Source organism: Podarcis filfolensis (genome assembly GCF_964270895.1).
Source record: "Podarcis filfolensis genome assembly, chromosome: 4".
NCBI classification, from domain to species: Eukaryota; Metazoa; Chordata; class Lepidosauria; order Squamata; family Lacertidae; genus Podarcis; species Podarcis filfolensis.
Window position 1 is genome coordinate 101,014,945 of NC_139607.1, and position 18,768 is coordinate 101,033,712.

At 48.9% G+C, this 18,768-nt stretch overlaps 3 protein-coding genes across 3 annotated transcripts in view; 1 reads left to right on the forward strand and 2 right to left on the reverse strand.

Annotated features, from left to right (window-relative positions):
- Window positions 1-9,714, reverse strand: part of LOC310760701 (uncharacterized protein) — a 174,342-nt gene extending 164,628 nt beyond the window's left edge. The window contains exon 1 of the mRNA XM_083609699.1: window positions 9,587-9,714. The gene's annotated coding sequence lies outside the window, so the exon portion shown is untranslated. The remainder of the gene's footprint in view (window positions 1-9,586) is intronic.
- The window catches only part of LOC310760729 (zinc finger protein with KRAB and SCAN domains 3-like), a 97,432-nt gene that overhangs the window by 76,224 nt on the left and 2,440 nt on the right, over window positions 1-18,768 (forward strand). The gene's annotated exons all lie outside the window — the stretch shown is intronic.
- Window positions 1,523-9,987, reverse strand: LOC310760748 (uncharacterized protein). The gene is made up of 6 exons (XM_083609878.1): window positions 9,806-9,987; window positions 8,062-8,548; window positions 7,784-7,865; window positions 7,416-7,498; window positions 4,669-4,795; window positions 1,523-4,246 (listed from the first exon to the last, which is right to left on the reverse strand). The coding sequence occupies exons 2-6, from the start codon at window positions 8,455-8,457 to the stop codon at window positions 2,904-2,906; spliced, it is 2,031 nt and encodes a 676-aa protein (XP_083466004.1). The 5' UTR covers window positions 8,458-8,548; window positions 9,806-9,987; the 3' UTR covers window positions 1,523-2,903.

Sequence of the window (18,768 nt, forward strand, 5' to 3'; positions counted from 1 at the left end):
TCTTTCTTTTTTACTTTTGTTTTCCTTTTATATTTTTACTTTTTTGTAATTTTATCATATAATAACAGTAGTAATTATATGGAAATGGGATAATAGTATTGAAATGAATAAAATGCTTAACTCGCCAAGATTTTTATTGTTTGCAGCTTCCCAAGAAAACTGAAGGAGATTCTCCCCCTTTTGGCTTTTATCTCTTCCCTTTATAACTGTCTCTTTAAGTCCCAACAGTCCTGCCCCACCCTCCCGCTTACAGGATATCCCTTCTACAGATGTCAACGCAGACCAAATGATGGAAAACCCTCTGCCCAATTCCTCGTGACCACAAGACTATTTATTACCTGCAGCAACAACAACAAAAGCCACCAGAGTGGCCACAGCTATCTCTTTCCAAAGTCTATGACAGGGAGGGGGCTGACAGCCTTTTCTGTGATGTGGGTATGATGTATCTGGGGGTGGTCTTGGACTCCAGGGCGGGCAATTAAAAATGTCTATATAAGGGCTTTCATGCATGGCTCGGGGTCCTCCTCCTCTCCCCTGCGTGTGGGGGAGCACCCTGTTGCTAGTATGTCACATGCCCCTGTTTATTTTCCTAGGCTTGGAAAGTGTAAGAACAGAAGTCAGCCTTATCTCTTCCGCTCTGCTGTGCTTTTGCACTGTTCTTTGTCTCCCTGTCTGTTGCTGAAGAAGAGAGAGAATGCCATTATGATCCGTTTGGTCTCGTCTGCAAATGTGAGGAGCATCCCCTCAGTTCCTTCATCCATGTCATTTATAAAGACGTTGAACAACAACGGGCCCAGGACAGAACCCTGCAGCACCCCTCTTGTCACTTTTCCCCAGGATGAGGAGGAACCATGAAGGAGTCCTCTTTGGGTTCGGTCAGTCAAATCCACCTAACAGTTACCTCATTCAGCCCACATTTTACCAGCTTCCTCACATAAATATCACAGAGGACTCTGTCAAAAGCCTTACTGAAATCGAGATGCACTATTTCCACAACAGTCCACTGATCAACAAAGTTTTTAATCCATCCAAGAAAAGAAAAGAAGAAAAGGAGATTTCTCTAGCTTGTCTTGTTTTTGAGAAAGCCATGCTTTCATCCTGTATGTTTATATTGTAAAAACTTCAGATGAAGGGCAAATAAATTTTAAAAAGCATAAATGAGGATATTGACAAGCTGGAACTTGTGCAAAGGAAGGAGATTTATATCTTTAATTTGGAAACCACATGACCCAGTGGTGCTGACTTGGATAAAATATTGGTGGAGGGCCAGGTAAGTCCTGCCTTGCACAATCCATCATATGATGCATGTGTGGGAATGTTCAGGGATGCAGGAAAGGATATATTGGCTGAGTATATCCTTATCCAACCTGTGTTAACAACTTCCACAATATCAGCAGAGTAACATTCCCTTTTATTTTAAATTTGCAGCGTCTGCGTTTGCTCAGGCTCGCTAAAGCCTCTATAATAACTGTTCTGGTATTTTCCCCTTATTCCCTCATAAAATAGAAGAGACGACACAGTCTTTTACAAAAATATAAAAAGAGTTTACTCACATTCTGTTCACAATCAGATCCCAGAAGGCAGGCTTAGCTTAATGAAGTAACATACACTTGGAGTCTATCTCTTAAGAAGACAGTCCCTTTTTACTCTCTTGGCTGGAAGCCAAGAGGGCATCTCTGGCTTAGTAGATGTTGTGTCTTCGATGCATGTGGCGAAAGAGAGAGATGGCTGCCCTGCCCTGTGCTTTTGTCATTACCTGCACAGGTGAGGCCACACCCACCTCTAGTTACATGCAGAGGAAGTCTGTCTCAGCCCAGAAGGAAACAGGAAATTTACCTGCTGGCTGGACAAACATCCCTCCCCATGTGTAAACATGTTCACTCTAGGAATGTTGTACTTGACTGCTCTTGTGTTTCACAGCATGCATGTCATTAGAATGGCAATGCCTATAATGGAAGCAACTTTTTAAAAAAGTAATATTTTGAGCCCGTAGTTCAATTTCCCAGCAGCTCCCCTTGCCCCAGAGACACATCTAGCATTCCATCTCCTCTACCTGTGGCATTGTTCAGCAGTGGGGAAAGGGACCTCTTCACACCGGATGTCCATTTGGTATGGCCCTTTCCAGGTTTTTCCTGCCCCTTGTGTTTGTCTTTCATTTGTTCTCCTATGTGTGTTGTCAGTAGAAGCCACAATTCTGTGGGTACTCTAGGTGGTGCAGAAAGCACCTAGAAGCTGACTAGAGGTTGAAGTGCCGATCAAACTTCAGTTTTGCGCTCTATTAATTCCAATTAGCAGTACTGGGGGTGGTTCAGATTCTGGGGCAGTGCTTTTGGCCAGCAGAGGGTGTCACAGGGCCAGCCTACTTTCCCTTTAAAGCAAACTTGGGTCTCCAGCTGGTTTTGGACTACAACTCCCATCATCCCTAGCTAGCAGGACCAATGGGGAGGGATGATGAGAACTGTAGTCCAGGAGCTGCTGGGGACCCAAGTTTGGGAAAGCCTCCTTCAAAGCAACTTTTCTATTTTACCCGCAAAGATGGGACCTGTCCATGTTTGTATCTTCTTGTATTTTGTTTTCCTCATGACCTTTCTGCGTTTTTTTTTTTTTTTTTTTTTAAGAAAGAGGGTAAATTGAAAGAGAAATTGTATGGCAAGCTGCAGAAGAATAAAAGGTTGTGTTTGAAAAAAACACACCAAAAACTGGGGGGGGTGGCCTCCTCAAATATTTTATTGGGGGTGGGGCAAAGACCCCTAGGCGTTTAAGAGTTGGCACCTATTCCCTACACCCACAGGTCTCAGGATGGTTACAACATAAAAAAAGATAAAAAAACACCACATATTAAAAGCGCATTAGATGTGAACTAGCCAAAAGCCTGGTTAAAAAGGTGCGGATTTGCCTGGCTCCTAAAGCTGTATAATGGTTTTTCTGACCATTGTATGGATTCTTTGATGGGAAGTAAGATTGGCACTCTGACTGAAGCTCTTTCCACATTCCACACACTGATAGGGTTTCTCCCCTGTATGAATTCTTTGATGGGAAGTGAGATTTTGGTTCTGACTGAAGCTCTTTCCACATTCCACGCACTGATAGGGTTTCTTCCCTGTATGAATTCTGTGATGGGAAGTGAGAGAGGAGCTACATGTGAAGCTCTTTCCACATTCCACACACTGATAGGGTTTCTCCCCTGTATGAATTCTCTGATGGGAAGTGAGAGAGGAGCTACATGTGAAGCTCTTTCCACATTCCGCACACTGATAGGGTTTTTCCCCTGTATGAATTCTTTGATGGGAAGTAAGGGAGGAGCTCTTCCTGAAGTTCTTTCCACATTCCATGCACTGATAGGGTTTCTCCCCTGTATGAATTGTTTGATGGAAAGTGAGACTGTGGTTGTGAGTGAAGCTCTTTCCACATACCACACACTGATAGGGTTTCTCCCCTGTATGAATTCTTTGATGGGAAGTAAGAGAGGAGCTCTTCCTGAAGCTCTTTCCACATTCCATGCACTGATAGGGTTTCTCCCCTGTATGAATTGTTTGATGGAAAGTGAGACTGTGATTGTGAGTGAAGCTCTTTCCACATTCCACACACTGATAGGGTTTCTCCCCTGTATGAATTCTTTGATGGGAAGTGAGAGAGGAGCTTTCAGTGAAGCTCTTTCCACATTTGACGCACTGATAGGGTTTCTCCCCTGTATGAATTCTCTGATGCTTAGTGAGATTGGAACTCTTCCTGAAGTTCTTTCCACATTCCACACACTGATAGGGTTTCTCCCCTGTATGAATTCTTTGATGGAAAGTGAGAGAGGAGCTCTGACTGAAGCTCTTTCCACATTCCACACACTGATAGGGTTTCTCCCCTGTATGAATTCTTTTATGGGAAATGAGAGAGGAACTATCTGTGAAGCTCTTTCCACATTCCACACACTGATAGGGTTTTTCCCCTGTATGAATTCTTTGATGGGAAGTGAGATGGGAGCTATTCCTGAAGCTCTTTCCACATTCCACGCACTTATAGGGTTTCTCCCCTGTATGAATTCTTTGATGGGAAGTGAGATCGGAGCTCTTCCTGAAGCTTTTTCCACATTCCATGCACTGATAGAGTTTTTTTCCAATGAGATTTTGTTGATGGGAAGTGGAATGGGAGCTCTGACTGCAGCTTTCTCCACACTCCAAATTTTTACGTGGCTTCTCCTCCCTGGGGATTTTATCGTGGTCACTTTTGCTCTCAATTTCCAATTCATCAGAATCTGCAATGGAGACAAAAAGGGATTAGAGCCTCAGGAAGAAATGGAGAAGAAATGAAACGAGTTGAGTGTGTGTTCATTACCTGTGTTGTTTGTCATTTTACCAACAAATTTATTATTAGATTCTGAAGAGTAGTTGAATGTTGTTTTGTCTGATATATAGCAGTGGTCAAAATTGTGGAAGGTTGAAGCTGACACTGAAGATGGCCTGGGAAGTTCACACCAGCCCAATCGTGGTAGAAAAAGAAATATTTGGAAGAAGATTGTTCAAAGAAAAAACTGTAAGTTACTGTTTATTGTGGGGGTGTTAGGTTCCCAGGTGTTATAGGGGGCGCTGTTGAACTCTGTGAAAATATATGAGGTTGGTCCATAGACGTATTTTTTGAATTTCCAGGCAGATAGGACGATCCCACAGGGAGCCTTACCAAGAGAGGCCAATGTCCCACAATTCTCCTCCATGACGTCCTTATGCAGAGCTCTCTGGTCAGGATCCAGCAACGCCCACTCCTCGTCCGTGAAACGAACAGCGACATCTTCAAAGCACACTGGACCCTAAAAGAAAAAAGGAAATGTCCTCCTCTGAGACAGCAGAAATATGATCTGCTACACAATGCTCTGTTGTTTCCTTCCTGTTAATAATAATAATAATAATAATAATAATAATAATAATAATAATATATTATTTATACCCCGCCCATCTGGCTGGGTTTTACCAGCCACTCTGGGCGGCTTCCAAAAAACTCTAAAATACAATAATCTCCTAAACATTAATATTGTCCCTAAACAGGGCTGCCTTTAGATGTCTTCTAAAAGTTTGGTATTTATTTTTCTCTTTGACATCTGGTGGGAGGGTGTTCCACAGGGCGGGTGCCACTACCGAGAAGGCCCTCTGCCTGCTTCCCTGTAACTTCGCTTCTCGCAGCGAGGGAACCGCCAGAAGGCCCTCAGCACTGGATCTCACTGTCTGGGAATAACGATGGAGGTGGAAACGCTCCTTCAGGTATACTGGACTGAGGCCGTTTAGGGCTTTCAAGGTCAGCAGAAACACTTTGAATTGTGCTCAGAAACGTTCTGGGAGCCAGTGTAGGTCTTTCAAGACCGGTGTTATATGGTCTCAGCGGCAGCTCCCAGTCACCAGTCTATTGCAGATGCAATAGAGGCGGCGAAGAAAGTCTTCTTTGCCGTCGCTACCGCCACTTGGTAGGCTCGACATAGAGCTCTAACCCGTGTCTGGTCAGCTTCAGAATGAGTTATCCGTCACCGGCGCTCTAGCCGTCTCAGCGATTGTTTCATTTCCCTCAAATCCATGGAAAACCACAGGGCTGTCCGGGCTCCATGCAATCGAAGAGGGCGCTTCGGAGCCAAACAGTCAATAGCCCTGGTTAACTCCACATTCCAGCAGGCCACCAGGGAATCAGCTGAAAGGCCATCAACATGGGATAAAGCATCCCCTACCACTCTCTGGAAACCATTTGGAGCCATTAAGTGGCGGGGGCGGACCATCTGAATCGGTCCCACCTCCATGCGGAGGGGAAGGGTCGCGGAGAAGTCCAGTTGCACTAGGAAGTGATCCGACCATGGCACTGCAACCCCCCCTCCTCGCCAACAAGACCTGGGTTGCTGTGCGTAAGAGAAACCTGGTGGACAAGCAGCGGCAAGGACAGGCCCATCTGCTTCATCCAACCAAGTCTCTGTTACACATGCCAGGTCAAGTCCTCCATCCATGATCAAGTCATGGATGGCAGTGGTTTTATGAATCATTGACCTGGCATTGCAGAGCAGCACCTTCAGGTCATGTGGGTATCCCTTGCTGATTCTAGTATCCGTCCAGTCAGGACCAGACCCGGAGGCAGGGATAGTCCTCCAACAACGACTAAACCTGCCTCCTCTGTAATGACGTGGTCTGGTCTTAGCGTAACTCCTCCTCCTACCCGTGATCACTGAGATCGGTTGTCCCAGTGCATCCCCCCCATGGAACATGCCCCAGCTATTTTGTGGGCTGGGACCCACTCCCCAGCAGCCCTGACCCCTCCCCTTAAGAACAAAATAAAACCCTTAAAAAAAAGAAAGAACAATACAAACAAAAAACTGTAAAAATTACAAACACATTAAAATCAAACAAATTCCCAAACCCAACCAAACATCCATCCCACCCCCCACAAAAAAAGTAATCAAAAGGGAAAAAAGAAAATTTTAAAAAGAACATTGCGCCGCTCCGAGTCCTCCTGGCCAGCAGGAGCAGCAACAACTGTCCTTATGAGGCTTCAGGCCCCGCCCTGGGCCAGGTGGTGAGTGGCAGGAGCAGGGCCCTCGGGCACTCACGCAGGAGAGTTGTTTCAATAGGATTGCTTTGCTGCACATTTTATTTATGGATGCTTATTTTATTCTAAGTTTAAATTATGGGTATTCGTTTTTGTGCAAATAGGTTGTACTCCACCTTGTGTTATTCAAGTCATTCTGCTTGGCAGGCATTCCAGTTTCCCCAATGGAAGGATCCACTTTCTCCTCTCCTCCTGAGCTGTTCCCTCCTAAGAACTAGAGCCAAATTCGAGGGGTTCGTGGGGGCATGGAGAAGGGGAGGAAGTGGAGGCAGGCCCCATTTTGCAGCCGATGGGGCTGGTTAGGTGAATCCAGGCCGCTATTTGTTCTCATTTGTCCACTGCTTAGAAAACTATTTTTGCATTCAGTGATCAATCTAGAAATGAAATAAGCCTCTTTTGGATGGGCATCTGTCTTGGATGATCTAGCAGAGATTCCTGCATTGCAAGGGGTCTCCTGGCTCTGAGAGACAAGCAGGGAGGGTGACTTCTGGCAAAAGGAGAGGGAGCCACCGGTGGCTCCTCCTTCTCCTGACTCACCTCTGCCTCTCAACCTTCCTCTCCCACTCGCCTCCTTCCTCTTCTGCCTCTGATTCTGCACTGCATTCTGCCACAGAGTCTCCCAGCTCACTAAGCTCTGTTTCCCCTTCAGCTTCTGACACCTCCTCTTCACAGACTTCTCGCTCTTCTCCCTCTGACCGCTCATCCTTCCTCCACCTCCACTCCTTCGGCTCTCAGCCATCATCCCTTCCTGGTTCCCCGGTTGCTTCCTCCCACCATTCCTCTGTGCCCCACCAGTCCATGACATTGCTCCATTCCTCGGCCTCTGTCCCCACAAGGCAGCTTCCCCTGACCTGATCTGGTTCCACAGCCGCTGCTTCCCTTCTGCCCCCATGAAAAGGCGGATCAGGAGGTCTTGCTGGCATCCTTCTGCCACCTGTAAGAGAAAAAAGGTAAGCAGGACGCCAGGAGTGCCTGCTTCTCTGACAGGTGAAACAGGGCATCTCTAACTGCAGATGGGCCTTTAGAAATCCTTACCTGCTGAGAGCATTTATAGACGTTTGTGCCCATTTCATATGTTTGTTTGTGCAGAAATACATCTCCCCTCCTCTGGACCCTTGTTCCCAACGGTCTCCCACCAAAACAAGATGAAAAGAACCCTCAGATGAGTTGGGAAACCAAGAGAATGAGACCAGTGGAGAAAAACCACCTTCCTCCTTACCCAGTGGCCTCTCTCTGGTGTCCAACGGAGGCCTCTCTGCCTCACAGGAATCCAGGTCCATTTCTGCAAAGAGATCCTTTCCCTGAGAAAGAAACAAGGATTCAAAACAGAGAATGGGGAGAAATACTAGAAAGAGAATGACAAAGACTTGAAGGGTGTGAGATCTCATTCCATGGATGCTTTCCCAGAAAAAGGATGGGCCATCAGCAGACCATTATGGGATGTTCTCCATCCTGTTTGGAGCCCCTTGGGAGTATCCAGAGGAAAGCCTCTCTCACCTGCTTTCTCTCCTCTGCCTGACTCAGGAGGAAACCTTCGGCCAGGGCCACCACCTGGGAACTGGTCTCCGCTCCACAGTCCCTCACCCAGCTCTCCATCTCCAGGGGAAGGACAGCCAGGAACTGCTCCAAGATCACCAGGTCCAGCATCTCAGCTTTCGTGTGCCTTTCTGGCTTCAGCCACTGATGGTCAAGGTGGTGGAGTCGGCTGCAAACCTCTCGGGGTCCTTTGGCCTCCTGGCAGCAGAACTGCCTCAACTGCTGGCTCTGCACCTCTGAGCAGAGGGTGTCCTCCTCACCCAGGATCTTCTGCACAGTGTTTTCCCATAACCCCCCACTGCTCCCAGTTTCGTTGGCATGGCCTCTTCCAGGGCCAGCTGAGTCTCGCACATCCATCTGTGCTCTCAGGAAGCCTCTGAGAGATCAGAAGGAACCCTTTGGTCTTCTGCCAAGTTCTGTCCGTCTAAATGAGAAGCTCTAGCAAATCCTACAAAGCAAATACATTGTTCTGTTACAGAATTTGTATGACAGGGGAAAAAATGGTTCCCCGAGCAAGCATGGATGAGTCTTGCTGGGAACCAGGGCTGGACTTTACCGCATCCCAGACCATGAAATATCTTTTTGAAAAGAAAGAGCAGCAGGAGGAGAAGAAATAAGTCTCTAGCCTTCAAGCATTGCAGAATGTGGAGGCAACTGAAGGGATTTCTGTGAGATTAATCAACCTGGTTTCTGCTGCCTTCTAGATAATGCCTGAAGTCAGAAGTGACTGACAATGGAGTCATTTGTATCTTGTGGAAAATGGATGCTTGGCTCTAGTGAGGGTCCTCATTCAGGGGTCCTCAGGAGTTGCTCCTCACCCCCACCCCCACCCTCACCCCACCTCCACTCCCTGCTTCTGTCTCCTTTTCTGCAAACTCTGCCGCTGTCCAGACAGATTCGTGGGGTGAGGTCTCTTTTTCTCTCTTCTGAGGGCCAGGAATGTATCTGGCCAACCCCCAGAGGGCCAAGTGGGCGGGGCCAAAGACATCTCCCTTGATTTTTTGATTTTTTTGTTGTTCTGTTAGATAGCTTAACACAAACTGGTTTGCAATGCAGCAGCCAGACTATGGCCTGGGATCCCTCTCTTTATTCCTGGTCTCTCTTTCCTACTTTTCCTTCCTTCCTCCCCGTTGTTCTTTATTTGGGGGGGGGGGGCTAGTCCACCTCCTCCTCCAGCTTAGCAAAACCATTTGCACATGTTTCCTCTGTTGTGCAATGAGGCTGAGCGATGTCACACAGAGTCAAAGTCCCAGGGACTTCTTTGTTTTAAAAAGGGAGATTTCGTGGGAGTCAGGGATCCTCTGATCTGCAGGAAGGAGAGCGTGGCAGACCTGGCCCCTCCCTGGCAGGACCCTCTCCTCCCTGATTTGGGGTCCCCCCTCCTGCAGGAGCAGATCAGGCCTCCCAGGCCCCCTCTCCTGCTGCAGCCCTGGGACCCCCACCGTCTCCCCACTGCACCCTCTGGGGGTAGAGAGAGGAGACTCACCCTTAGCTGTCAACCTTCCCTTTTTGGGGGGGAAATTCCCTTATTCCAGCGCCGTTTCCCGCTGCTTCCTGCTGCTATCCCGGATTGGTAGATAGGTGAGGCTGCTGATCCCTTATTTTCCAGGCTGCTGATCCCTTATTTTCCAGGCTGCTGATCCCTTATTTTCAAGGCTGCTGATCCCTTATTTTCAAATCTGAAAGTTGACAGCTATGGACTCACCAGATCCCAGGAGGGGGCTGCGATTCGGCCCTTGCAGGAGAGACACCAAAGCAACACCCCCCCTTCCTTGCAGGAAAGGACTGGGGAGGGAGGGGCCTTGGCTCTGGAGGACCAGCCCCCCCTTGCTTCCTGTCCTCTCTAGGAAGTCAGCTCAGTTCCCTTTAACCCTTGCAATGCCGAGTCCCTCCAGCTCAGCCCTCTCTCGCTAGGCAGAACCTCAGATTTTTATTATTTTTATGCATTTTAGGGCCAGCTGCCCCCCCCCCCCGGCTTCACCAATGCCCAGATATCCTTTTGGGGGTGAGGCTCTTGGCTGGACTCTGAGCATCTCCCTCCCTTGGCCAGAAACCAGAGGAAGAGCTTGCAGGGAAAAGGGCTTTGCAGGAGGCAAGGAAGCTCCTCCTAGAATTCAGGAGTGGAGAGATAGGAGGGGATCCCAGGGTCATCTAGTCCAACCCGAAGCAAGAGGGGGCTTGTCTAGTTCCCTAAACAGGCAGCCCTGTTTAGGGAAGCTTTTAATGTTTAATAGGTTATTGTATTTTAGTGTTTGATTGGAAGCCGCCCAGAGTGGCTGGGGAACCCAGCCAGATGGGCGAGATATAAATTATTATTATTATTATTATTATTATTATTATTAATCAGGGGAGTGTTCTCCTTTCAAAAGTGGCAGGTGGAATCTCCACGGTTGCTAATAGCACAGCATTGAAAGTGCAGGGAAATATGGGGAGCCCTAGTGCATCTGCTTGGCATGCAGAATGTCCCAGGGTCAACCCCTGACATCTCCTGCAAGGGCTGGACAAAATCCCTGCCTGAAACTCTGGGGAGCTGCCAGTCAGTGTAGACCAGGGGTCCTCAAACTATGTCCCGCGGGCCGAATCCAGCCCGTCAGCATCGTGAATCTGGCCTGCATGACCATTTCAGAACCCGCCAAGTGTCTGAGGCTGAAAGCGTCTTGCCGCCCGCTCAGTCAGTCCCCGTGAGGGAAACGCCACTGGTGTTGTGGCGGCTCTACCAATGAAAGGCCAGGTGTTTTCACCTGGGGACGGGGAAGTGTTGCCTTTTGGCTTGAAGAGCGAAGTTGAGGTTGACGGAGGAAGGCAGGCTTGGGTCAATTCGGTTTTGTTACTTAGAGGTTTACTTTAAAGGTGAGAGAAGGAAGTATAGTCCTGTTTCTGTGCATGGAGCAGCGGTCTTTCCACTCATGTGGTTTACATGCTCTGAAAGATGGGATCTGTTTTGATATTTTAATTTTAAAAGGGTGGAGTGGAACCGGAGATTGACCATCTTGTTAGCCTGGGGCAGGGGTCAGCAACCTTTTTCAGCAGTGGGCCAGTCCACCGTCCCTCAGACCATGTGGGGGGCCAGACTATATATTTTCTGGGGGGATGAACCAATTCCTATACCCTACAAATAACCCAGAGAGGCATTTTAAATAAAAGGACACATTCTACTCATCTAAAAACACACTGATTCCCGAATCGTCCGTGGGCTGGATTGAGAAGACGATTGGGCCACATCCGGCCCCCAGGCCTTCGTTTGCCTACCCCTGGCCTGGCGAGCCACATTCTGGTTGAAGGAGGCCAGGAATAGCCCCCAAGGCTTGGGATGTCCCTCCTCCCCTGCCGTAGGACTTGGAATCCAGGAGAAAAATCTTGGAATAGCCTTGCCAGGTGCTCAGGGACGGACTCACCTGTCCCCATGTCCTTCTCTTTGCAGATGTGCTGCGGTTGCACATCCCTCCCCCAGGGGTGAGTATTGGAGAGAACCAGAGCAGGGACTCAGACCTGCCCTCTTGCCCCCCACTCTGCACTCTCGGATGTGGAGAAGCTCTCCCTTTGTGAGGAACTGACAGCCTGACTTTTGCCTTTCATCTGCTGGAGGGAGATCAGCTGTACCTGCCGGCCGCCGAGACCACATAACACCGGTCTTGAAAGACCTACATTGGCTCCCAGTACGTTTCCGAGCACAATTCAAAGTGCTGGTGTTGACCTTTAAAGCCCTAAACGGCCTCGGCCCAGTATACCTGAAGGAGCGTCTCCACCCCCATCGTTCTGCCCGGATGCTGAGGTCCAGCGCCGAGGGCCTTCTGGCGGTTCCCTCATTGCGAGAAGCAAAGCTACAGGGAACCAGGCAGAGGGCCTTCTCGGTAGTGGCGCCTGCCCTGTGGAACGCCCTCCCATCAGATGTCAAAGCAATAAATAACTACCTGACATTCAGAAGACATCTTAAGGCAGCCCTATTCAGGGAAGTTTTTAATCTGTGATATTTTAGAGTATTTTTGGTTTCTATGGAAGCCACCCAGAGTGGCTGGGGAAACCCAGCCAGATGTGCAGGGTATAAATAATAAATTATTACTATAATTATTATTACAACCCCCAGCAATGCAGGAATCTCAGCTAAAGCATCCATGGCAGATGGCCGTCCGATCTCTGCTGAGAAACCTCCAAGGAAGGAGAGTCCACCGCCTCCCAAGGGAGACCTTTCTCCTGCCCAACTGCTCTTAGGTGCCCCTCAAGGCAGCGGATCCTGAGTTCTAGCCCTGCTGAAAGAATCACACTGGCTGCCAAGGAGGAACCCAGCGAAGTTCAAAATAAATAAATCCCATTCTCATCATAAATGAGTAATACTTTCTTATGCACGCTTATGCACGCAACAAAAGTATGCCATTTCCCTTTCCAGAAAGGCTTAATTGCTAATTCAATGGACTGAAAATGGATGGTTGTTGTTATGATGTTTAGGGAAGCTTTTAATATTTGATGGACTATTGTATTTTAATATTTTGTTGGAAGCCGTCCAGAGTGGCTGGGGAAACCCAGCCAGATCGGCAGGGTATAAATATATTATTATTATTATTATTATTATTATTATTATTATTATTATTTATTAAATTGATCAGGTGAGCGTTCTCCTTTCAAAAGAGGCAGGTAGAATCTCCACGCTTGCTAATAGCATAATGTTGAAAGTGCAGGGAAATATGGGGAGTCCTAGAGCATCTGCTTGGCATGCAGAATGTCTCAGGGTCAACCCCTGACATCTCCTGCAAGGGCTGGACAAAATCCCTGCCTGAAACTCTGGGGAGCTGCTGCCAGTCAGTGTAGACCAGGGGTCCTCACACTGTGTTCCCTGGGCCGTATCCAGCCCACCAGGGTCGTGAATCTGGCCTGCAGTGTTAAGTTGTGGGTGAACATATCAGACGACACAGCGATTCTTCAAACAGCTCTTGTTTATTGTGATGGCCTGGGAATCCGATTCAGAGGCTGAACCGGAGGAATCCCATCCTGCACAGGAGTCCCCGCCTCCAGGGCCGGCTGAACTGGGGCAGGGCCTTGATTCTGAAGCGCCTGCACCTGTGCCGGATCCTCAGGAGCAGGCACCAGGTGAATCCACTCTGGCTCCAGAGGTGGTTGAGGACTCAGTGCCTACAGGTGAGTCTCCCCCTGGGTCCAGTAACCCTTCAGCCTCTCCTGAACTGCAGAGGCTTAGGGCAGAGAGGCGAAGGGAACTTCTCCCAGGAGGAGTGCTCACCTTAAGGCCAGGAGAGGCGGGTCTCCTAGGGGCTGGGACCGCCCCTGGCCTCAGAGAAGATAAAGGCCAGTCAGCCCGGTCCCAGGTTGCGGGAGCAACGTCGTTGAAGAGCTGTTTCGGCCAGCACCCAGTCCGGTTCCCCCAGAGTTCCTGTCCTTGCCCGGCTCCTCGCTGTGTACCCCGCTTCGCCCATGGAGGACCCTCGACTCAGGTCCTAGACCTCACCCCACGGTAACCTCCCCCCTGGACCAGCACATTTATTCAGAGGCCAGAACAGAACTGAACTGAAGGGCTCAGTCAGCCTGCTTATATAGAGCTCCAGTACAACGTTACTGTAGCAACTTTCAAAAACTATCCAATCACTGAACGTCACTTTCTATCCTTCATTTGCATAACTATCTACAGTATCCCCCTGCTGGCCCAGGGTGAGAACTTCAGTACATAACACCCCTCCCCACCGAGATAAGGCGTTAGTTACAATCGTAATGCTTTCCTTATATACAGCACTACACGTAATGGTTCAATTAGGTGCAAAAGCATTATCGGTTACACTTCACTTACTTAGACCAACAGTGATACATGTCCCACAACATAGTCCTTTAAATAAATTGGGCATTTGGAAACTCTGCCAGACCGCCGGGGACTGGTAGCCAAGTCCGGGGGGCCACCCAATTCTTGCTGAAGCTGTGGTGCGACCCTAGGTGGCGTTGAGACCAAGTCCCCTGGATCCGCTGCTGTGGGTGGAACCTCTGCGAGTGGAGTTGGCGGAATGTCAGGCACGGCAGTGGTCTGAGTCTGTGGTAAGTCCGGCAGACCCTCTGAAGTGGGTAAGGTAATTGAGAGAGGGGTCCTGAACAGCTTGGTAGGTTTCCGGAGGAAACATCGGCTTTAGATCCATTTCAGTCCGGTTTCCGTCCTGGTTTTGGGACCGAGACAGCTCTGGTTGCCCTAACAGACGATCTCCGTAGACAACTGGATCAAGGCGGGTCGGGGCTGCTGATTCTTTTAGATCTGTCAGCAGCCTTTGACATGGTCGATCATGATCTTCTGGACCACCGCCTCGCCGATGTGGGAATACAGGGCATAGCCCGTAACTGGCTGTGCTCTTTTATCTCTGGTCGGGGACAGAGGGTGGCGCTAGGAGGGAAATGTCATCGCGCCACTCCTTGGTGTGTGGAGTGCCGCAGGGCGCAATCCTCTCCCTGATGCTTTTTAACATCTTTATGCGCCCCCTTGCCCAGATTATCTGGAGCTTTGGGCTGGGCTGTCACCAATATGCTGATGACACTCAGCTCTATCTGCTGATGGATGGCCACACTGACTTGTCCCCGGACACACTGACCAGATGCTTGGAAGCTGTGGCTGACACAGCTGAGACGACTGACATTGGATAATAATAATAATAATAATTTATTATTTATACCCCGCCCATCTGGCTGAGTTTCCCCAGCCACTCTGGGCGGCTCCCAATAAAGTGTTAAAAACAGTACAGCATTACATATTAAAAACTTCCCTGAACAGGGCTGCCTTAAGATGTCTTCTGAATGTCAGGTAATTGTTTATCTCTTTGACATCTGATGGGAGGGCGTTCCACAGGGCGGGCGCCACTACCAAGAAGGCCCTCTGTTTGGTTCCCTGTAGCCTCACTTCTCGCAATGAGGGAACCGCCAGAAGGCCCTCGGCACTGGATCTCAGTGTCCGGGCTGAACGATGGGGGTGGAGACGCTCCTTCAGGTTTACTGGACCAAGGCTGTTTAGGGCTTTAAAGATCAGCACCAACACTTTGAATCGTGCTCAGAAACGTACTGGGAGCCAATGCAGATCTCTCAGAACTGGTGTTATGTGTTCCCAGTAGCCACTCCCAGTCACCAGTCTAGCTGCCGCATTCTGGATTAATTGCAGTTTCCGGGTCACCTTCAAAGGTAGCCCCACGTAGAGCGCGTTGCAGTAGTCCAAGCATGAGATAACTAGAGCATGCACCACTCTGGCGAGACAGTTCGCGGGCAGGTAGGGTCTTAGCCTGCGTACCAGGTGGAGCTGGTAGACAGCTGCCCTGGACACAGAGTTAACCTGCGCCTCCATGGACAGCTGTGAGTCCAAAATGACTCCCAGGCTGCGCACCTGGTCCTTCAGGGGCACAGTTACCCCATTCAAAACCAGGGAATCCCCCACACCAACCCGCTCCCTGTCCCCCCAAAACAGTACTTCTGTCTTGTCAGGATTCAACCTCAATCTGTTAGCCGCCATCCATCCTCCAACCGCCTCCAGGCACTCACACAGGACCTTCACCGCCTTCACTGGTTCTGATTTAAAGGAGAGGTAGAGCTGGGTGTCATCTGCATACTGATGAACGCCCATCCCAAACCCCCTGATGATCTCTCCCAGCGGCTTCATATAGATATTAAAAAGCATGGGGGAGAGGATGGAACCCTGAGGCACCCCACAAGTGAGAGCTCAGGGGTCTGAACACTCATCCCCCCCCCACCACTTTCTGGACACGGCCCAGGAGGAAGGAGCTGAACCACTGTATGACAGTGCCCCCAGCTCCCAGCCCCTCTAGACGGTCCAGAAGGATGTTATGGTCGATGGTGTCAAAGGCCGCTGAGAGATCCAGCAGAACTAGGAAACAGCTCTCACCTTTGTCCCTAGCCCGCCGGAGATCATCAACCAGCGCGACCAAGGCAGTTTCAGTCCCATGGTGAGGCCTGAATCCCGATTAGAAGGGATCCAAATGGTCCGCTTCCTCCAGGCATGCTTGGAGTTGTTCGGCAACCACCCGCTCAATCACCTTGCCCAAGAATGGTTAATTTGAGACTGGGCGATAGTTGGCTAAATTGACCGGGTCTAAAAATGTTTTTTAAGAAGTGGTTTAATGACCGCCTCTTTCAGCGGGCCTGGGAAGGCTCCCTCACAGAGGGAAGCATTCACCACCCCGCAGAGCCCATCGCCCAGCCCTTCCCGGCTCGCTTTTATAAGCCAGGATGGGCAAGGATCAAGGAGACAGGTGGTCGGTTTCACCTGTCCAAGCAGCCTGTCCACATCCTCGGAGGTAACAGATTGGAATTGATCCCATGTAACAGGACCAGACAGAACTCTAGCACTCTCCCGCCCTGGCCCTGCTCCCACGGTGGAGTCTACCTCCTTCTGAATCTGAGCGACTTTATCTGCAAAAAACTTTGCAAAAGCATTGCAGGAGATCTTGGGGTCCCTACCAGGCCCCGGTGGTACAGGTGGTTCTGATAGATTACGAACCACCTGAAAAAGTCTCCTTCTGCTGTTTTCTGCAGATGCAATGGAGGCGATTAAGAAGACCCTCTTCGCCGTCGCCATTGCCACTTGGTAGGCTTGGCGTTGAGCTCTAGCCCGTGTCCGGTCTGATTCACAATGAGTTTTCCGCCACCGGCGCTCTAGCCGTCTCAATGATTGTTTCATCACCCTCAGCTCCGGGGAAAACCACGGGGCTGTCCGGGCTCCATGCAATCGGAGAGGGCGCTTCGGAGCCAGACAGTCCATAGCCCTGGTTAACTCCGCATTCCAGCGTGCCACCAGGGAATCTGCTGAAAGGCCATTAACTTGGGATAAAACATCCCCTACCACTCTCTGGAAGCCAATTGGATCCATTCAGTGGTGGGGGCGGACCATCTGAATCGGTCCCACTTCCCTGCAGAGGGGAAGGGTTGCGGAGAAGTCCAGTTGCACCAGGAAGTGATCTGACCATGGCACTTCTTTTGTTTCGCTTTTAGTTAGTGTCAGATCACCAACACCCGTAGAGTAGCATAACTCCTCCACCTGCCTGTGATCACTGAGATCGGGTGTCCCAATACATCCCCCCTGTGGAACCTGCCCCAGCCAATCTATTGGCTGAGGCCCACTCCCAGGCAGCCATGACCCTTCCCCTTAAAAAGCAAAATACAAAATATATAATAACAGAATAATAATAATAATAATAAAAAACAAAAAACCAAAGCAATAAACAATAGCGCTCAAATTAAACTACTCCCCACCCTGACTAAATGCTTATCCCACCCCAAGCAAAAATAAAATAATGAAATAATATAATATTATAAAAAACAACAACCACCATTTAAAGTGCTGCAAATTAAAAGCGCTTAAAACATTTACAACCATTTTGTCCCTTGCTGCAGGCAGCTGCTTAGGCCTCTAAACTGTAGTGGTAAGTGCAGGCCCCGCCCCCTAGGCCGGATGGAGTTGGCAGGAGAGGGAGCGGCCCACCCAGCACTCACTAGAGCAGCAGCAGCAGCAGCAGCCGTGTCCCGGAGGCCTCTCTCAGGCCTCTTACGCTGTGGCGGTGAGTGCAGGCCCCGCCCCCTCGGCCAGAAGGAGTTGGCAGGAGAGGGAGCGGTCTTCCCAGCACTCACTAGAGCAGCAGTCATGATGATGATGATGATGATGATGATGATACAGTGGTACATCGGTTTACAAACTTAATCTTTTCCAGAAGAGGACTGTTCTTAAATCAAGGTACCACTGTAGTAATAATAATAATTTTTATTTCTACCTTGCCCATCTGGCTGGGTTGCCCCAGCTACTCTGGGCGGCTTCCAACACTCATATAATCATGAAACATAAATAATAATAATCTGATCCCATATATAAAGAACATTAACTTTAAAATGAACAACTTCTACTAGTGGCCAAAATTGTGTTAACCCATTTTGAAAGGTGTATTTCTGAGGTTTGGTGGCTAATTTAATGAAGAAAGTAATGCAATGACTTTTATGAAGGAGTATTTATTGGAACAGCAGTCATAAAGAAAAAAGTGAAACCTTTGGTAACCATTGGTAAACTTTAGCTTTAATTACGGCCTTACAATGCCTTCACTTGAAGTGAACCAAGTCTTTAGTTCTGCAGCTGACTGAATTATGGCCTCTGTTAATTGAGCTTTATTGCTGGGTTGCTTCTGTATAACAAGTTTCTTTAGTCGGCTCCATAGATTTCTGATTGGGTTGAAGTGTGGGCTATTCCCAGGCCATTCCAGCAGTGAAATATCATTATCTTGAAACCACCTTTTGCACACAGCAGCAACACGACATAGAGCTGAATCTGGGAAAAGATCACCTGCGGAACACTTCAGTTTGGGCTCAAGTATTTCGTTTATGCATTTTTCCGCATTTATATTCCCATTAATGACACAAATTCTGCCCACACCTTTTGCTGCCATACAACCCCAGATCATCACACTGTCTGGTTGTTTCACAGTCGGTGTAATGCAAGTAGGATGTAAATCTTCTCTGATTCTTCTCCTCGCGTATTTCATGCCATCACTACCAAGCAAGGAGATTTGGGTTTCATCGCTCCAAATAACACTGTCCCATTGTTCCGCTGTACAGTTAACATGGGTTTCATCTTTCAACCTTTGTTGGAGAGATAACAATGGTTTTTTCCTTAGAATTCTAACATTTAGACCAGTCCTTGCA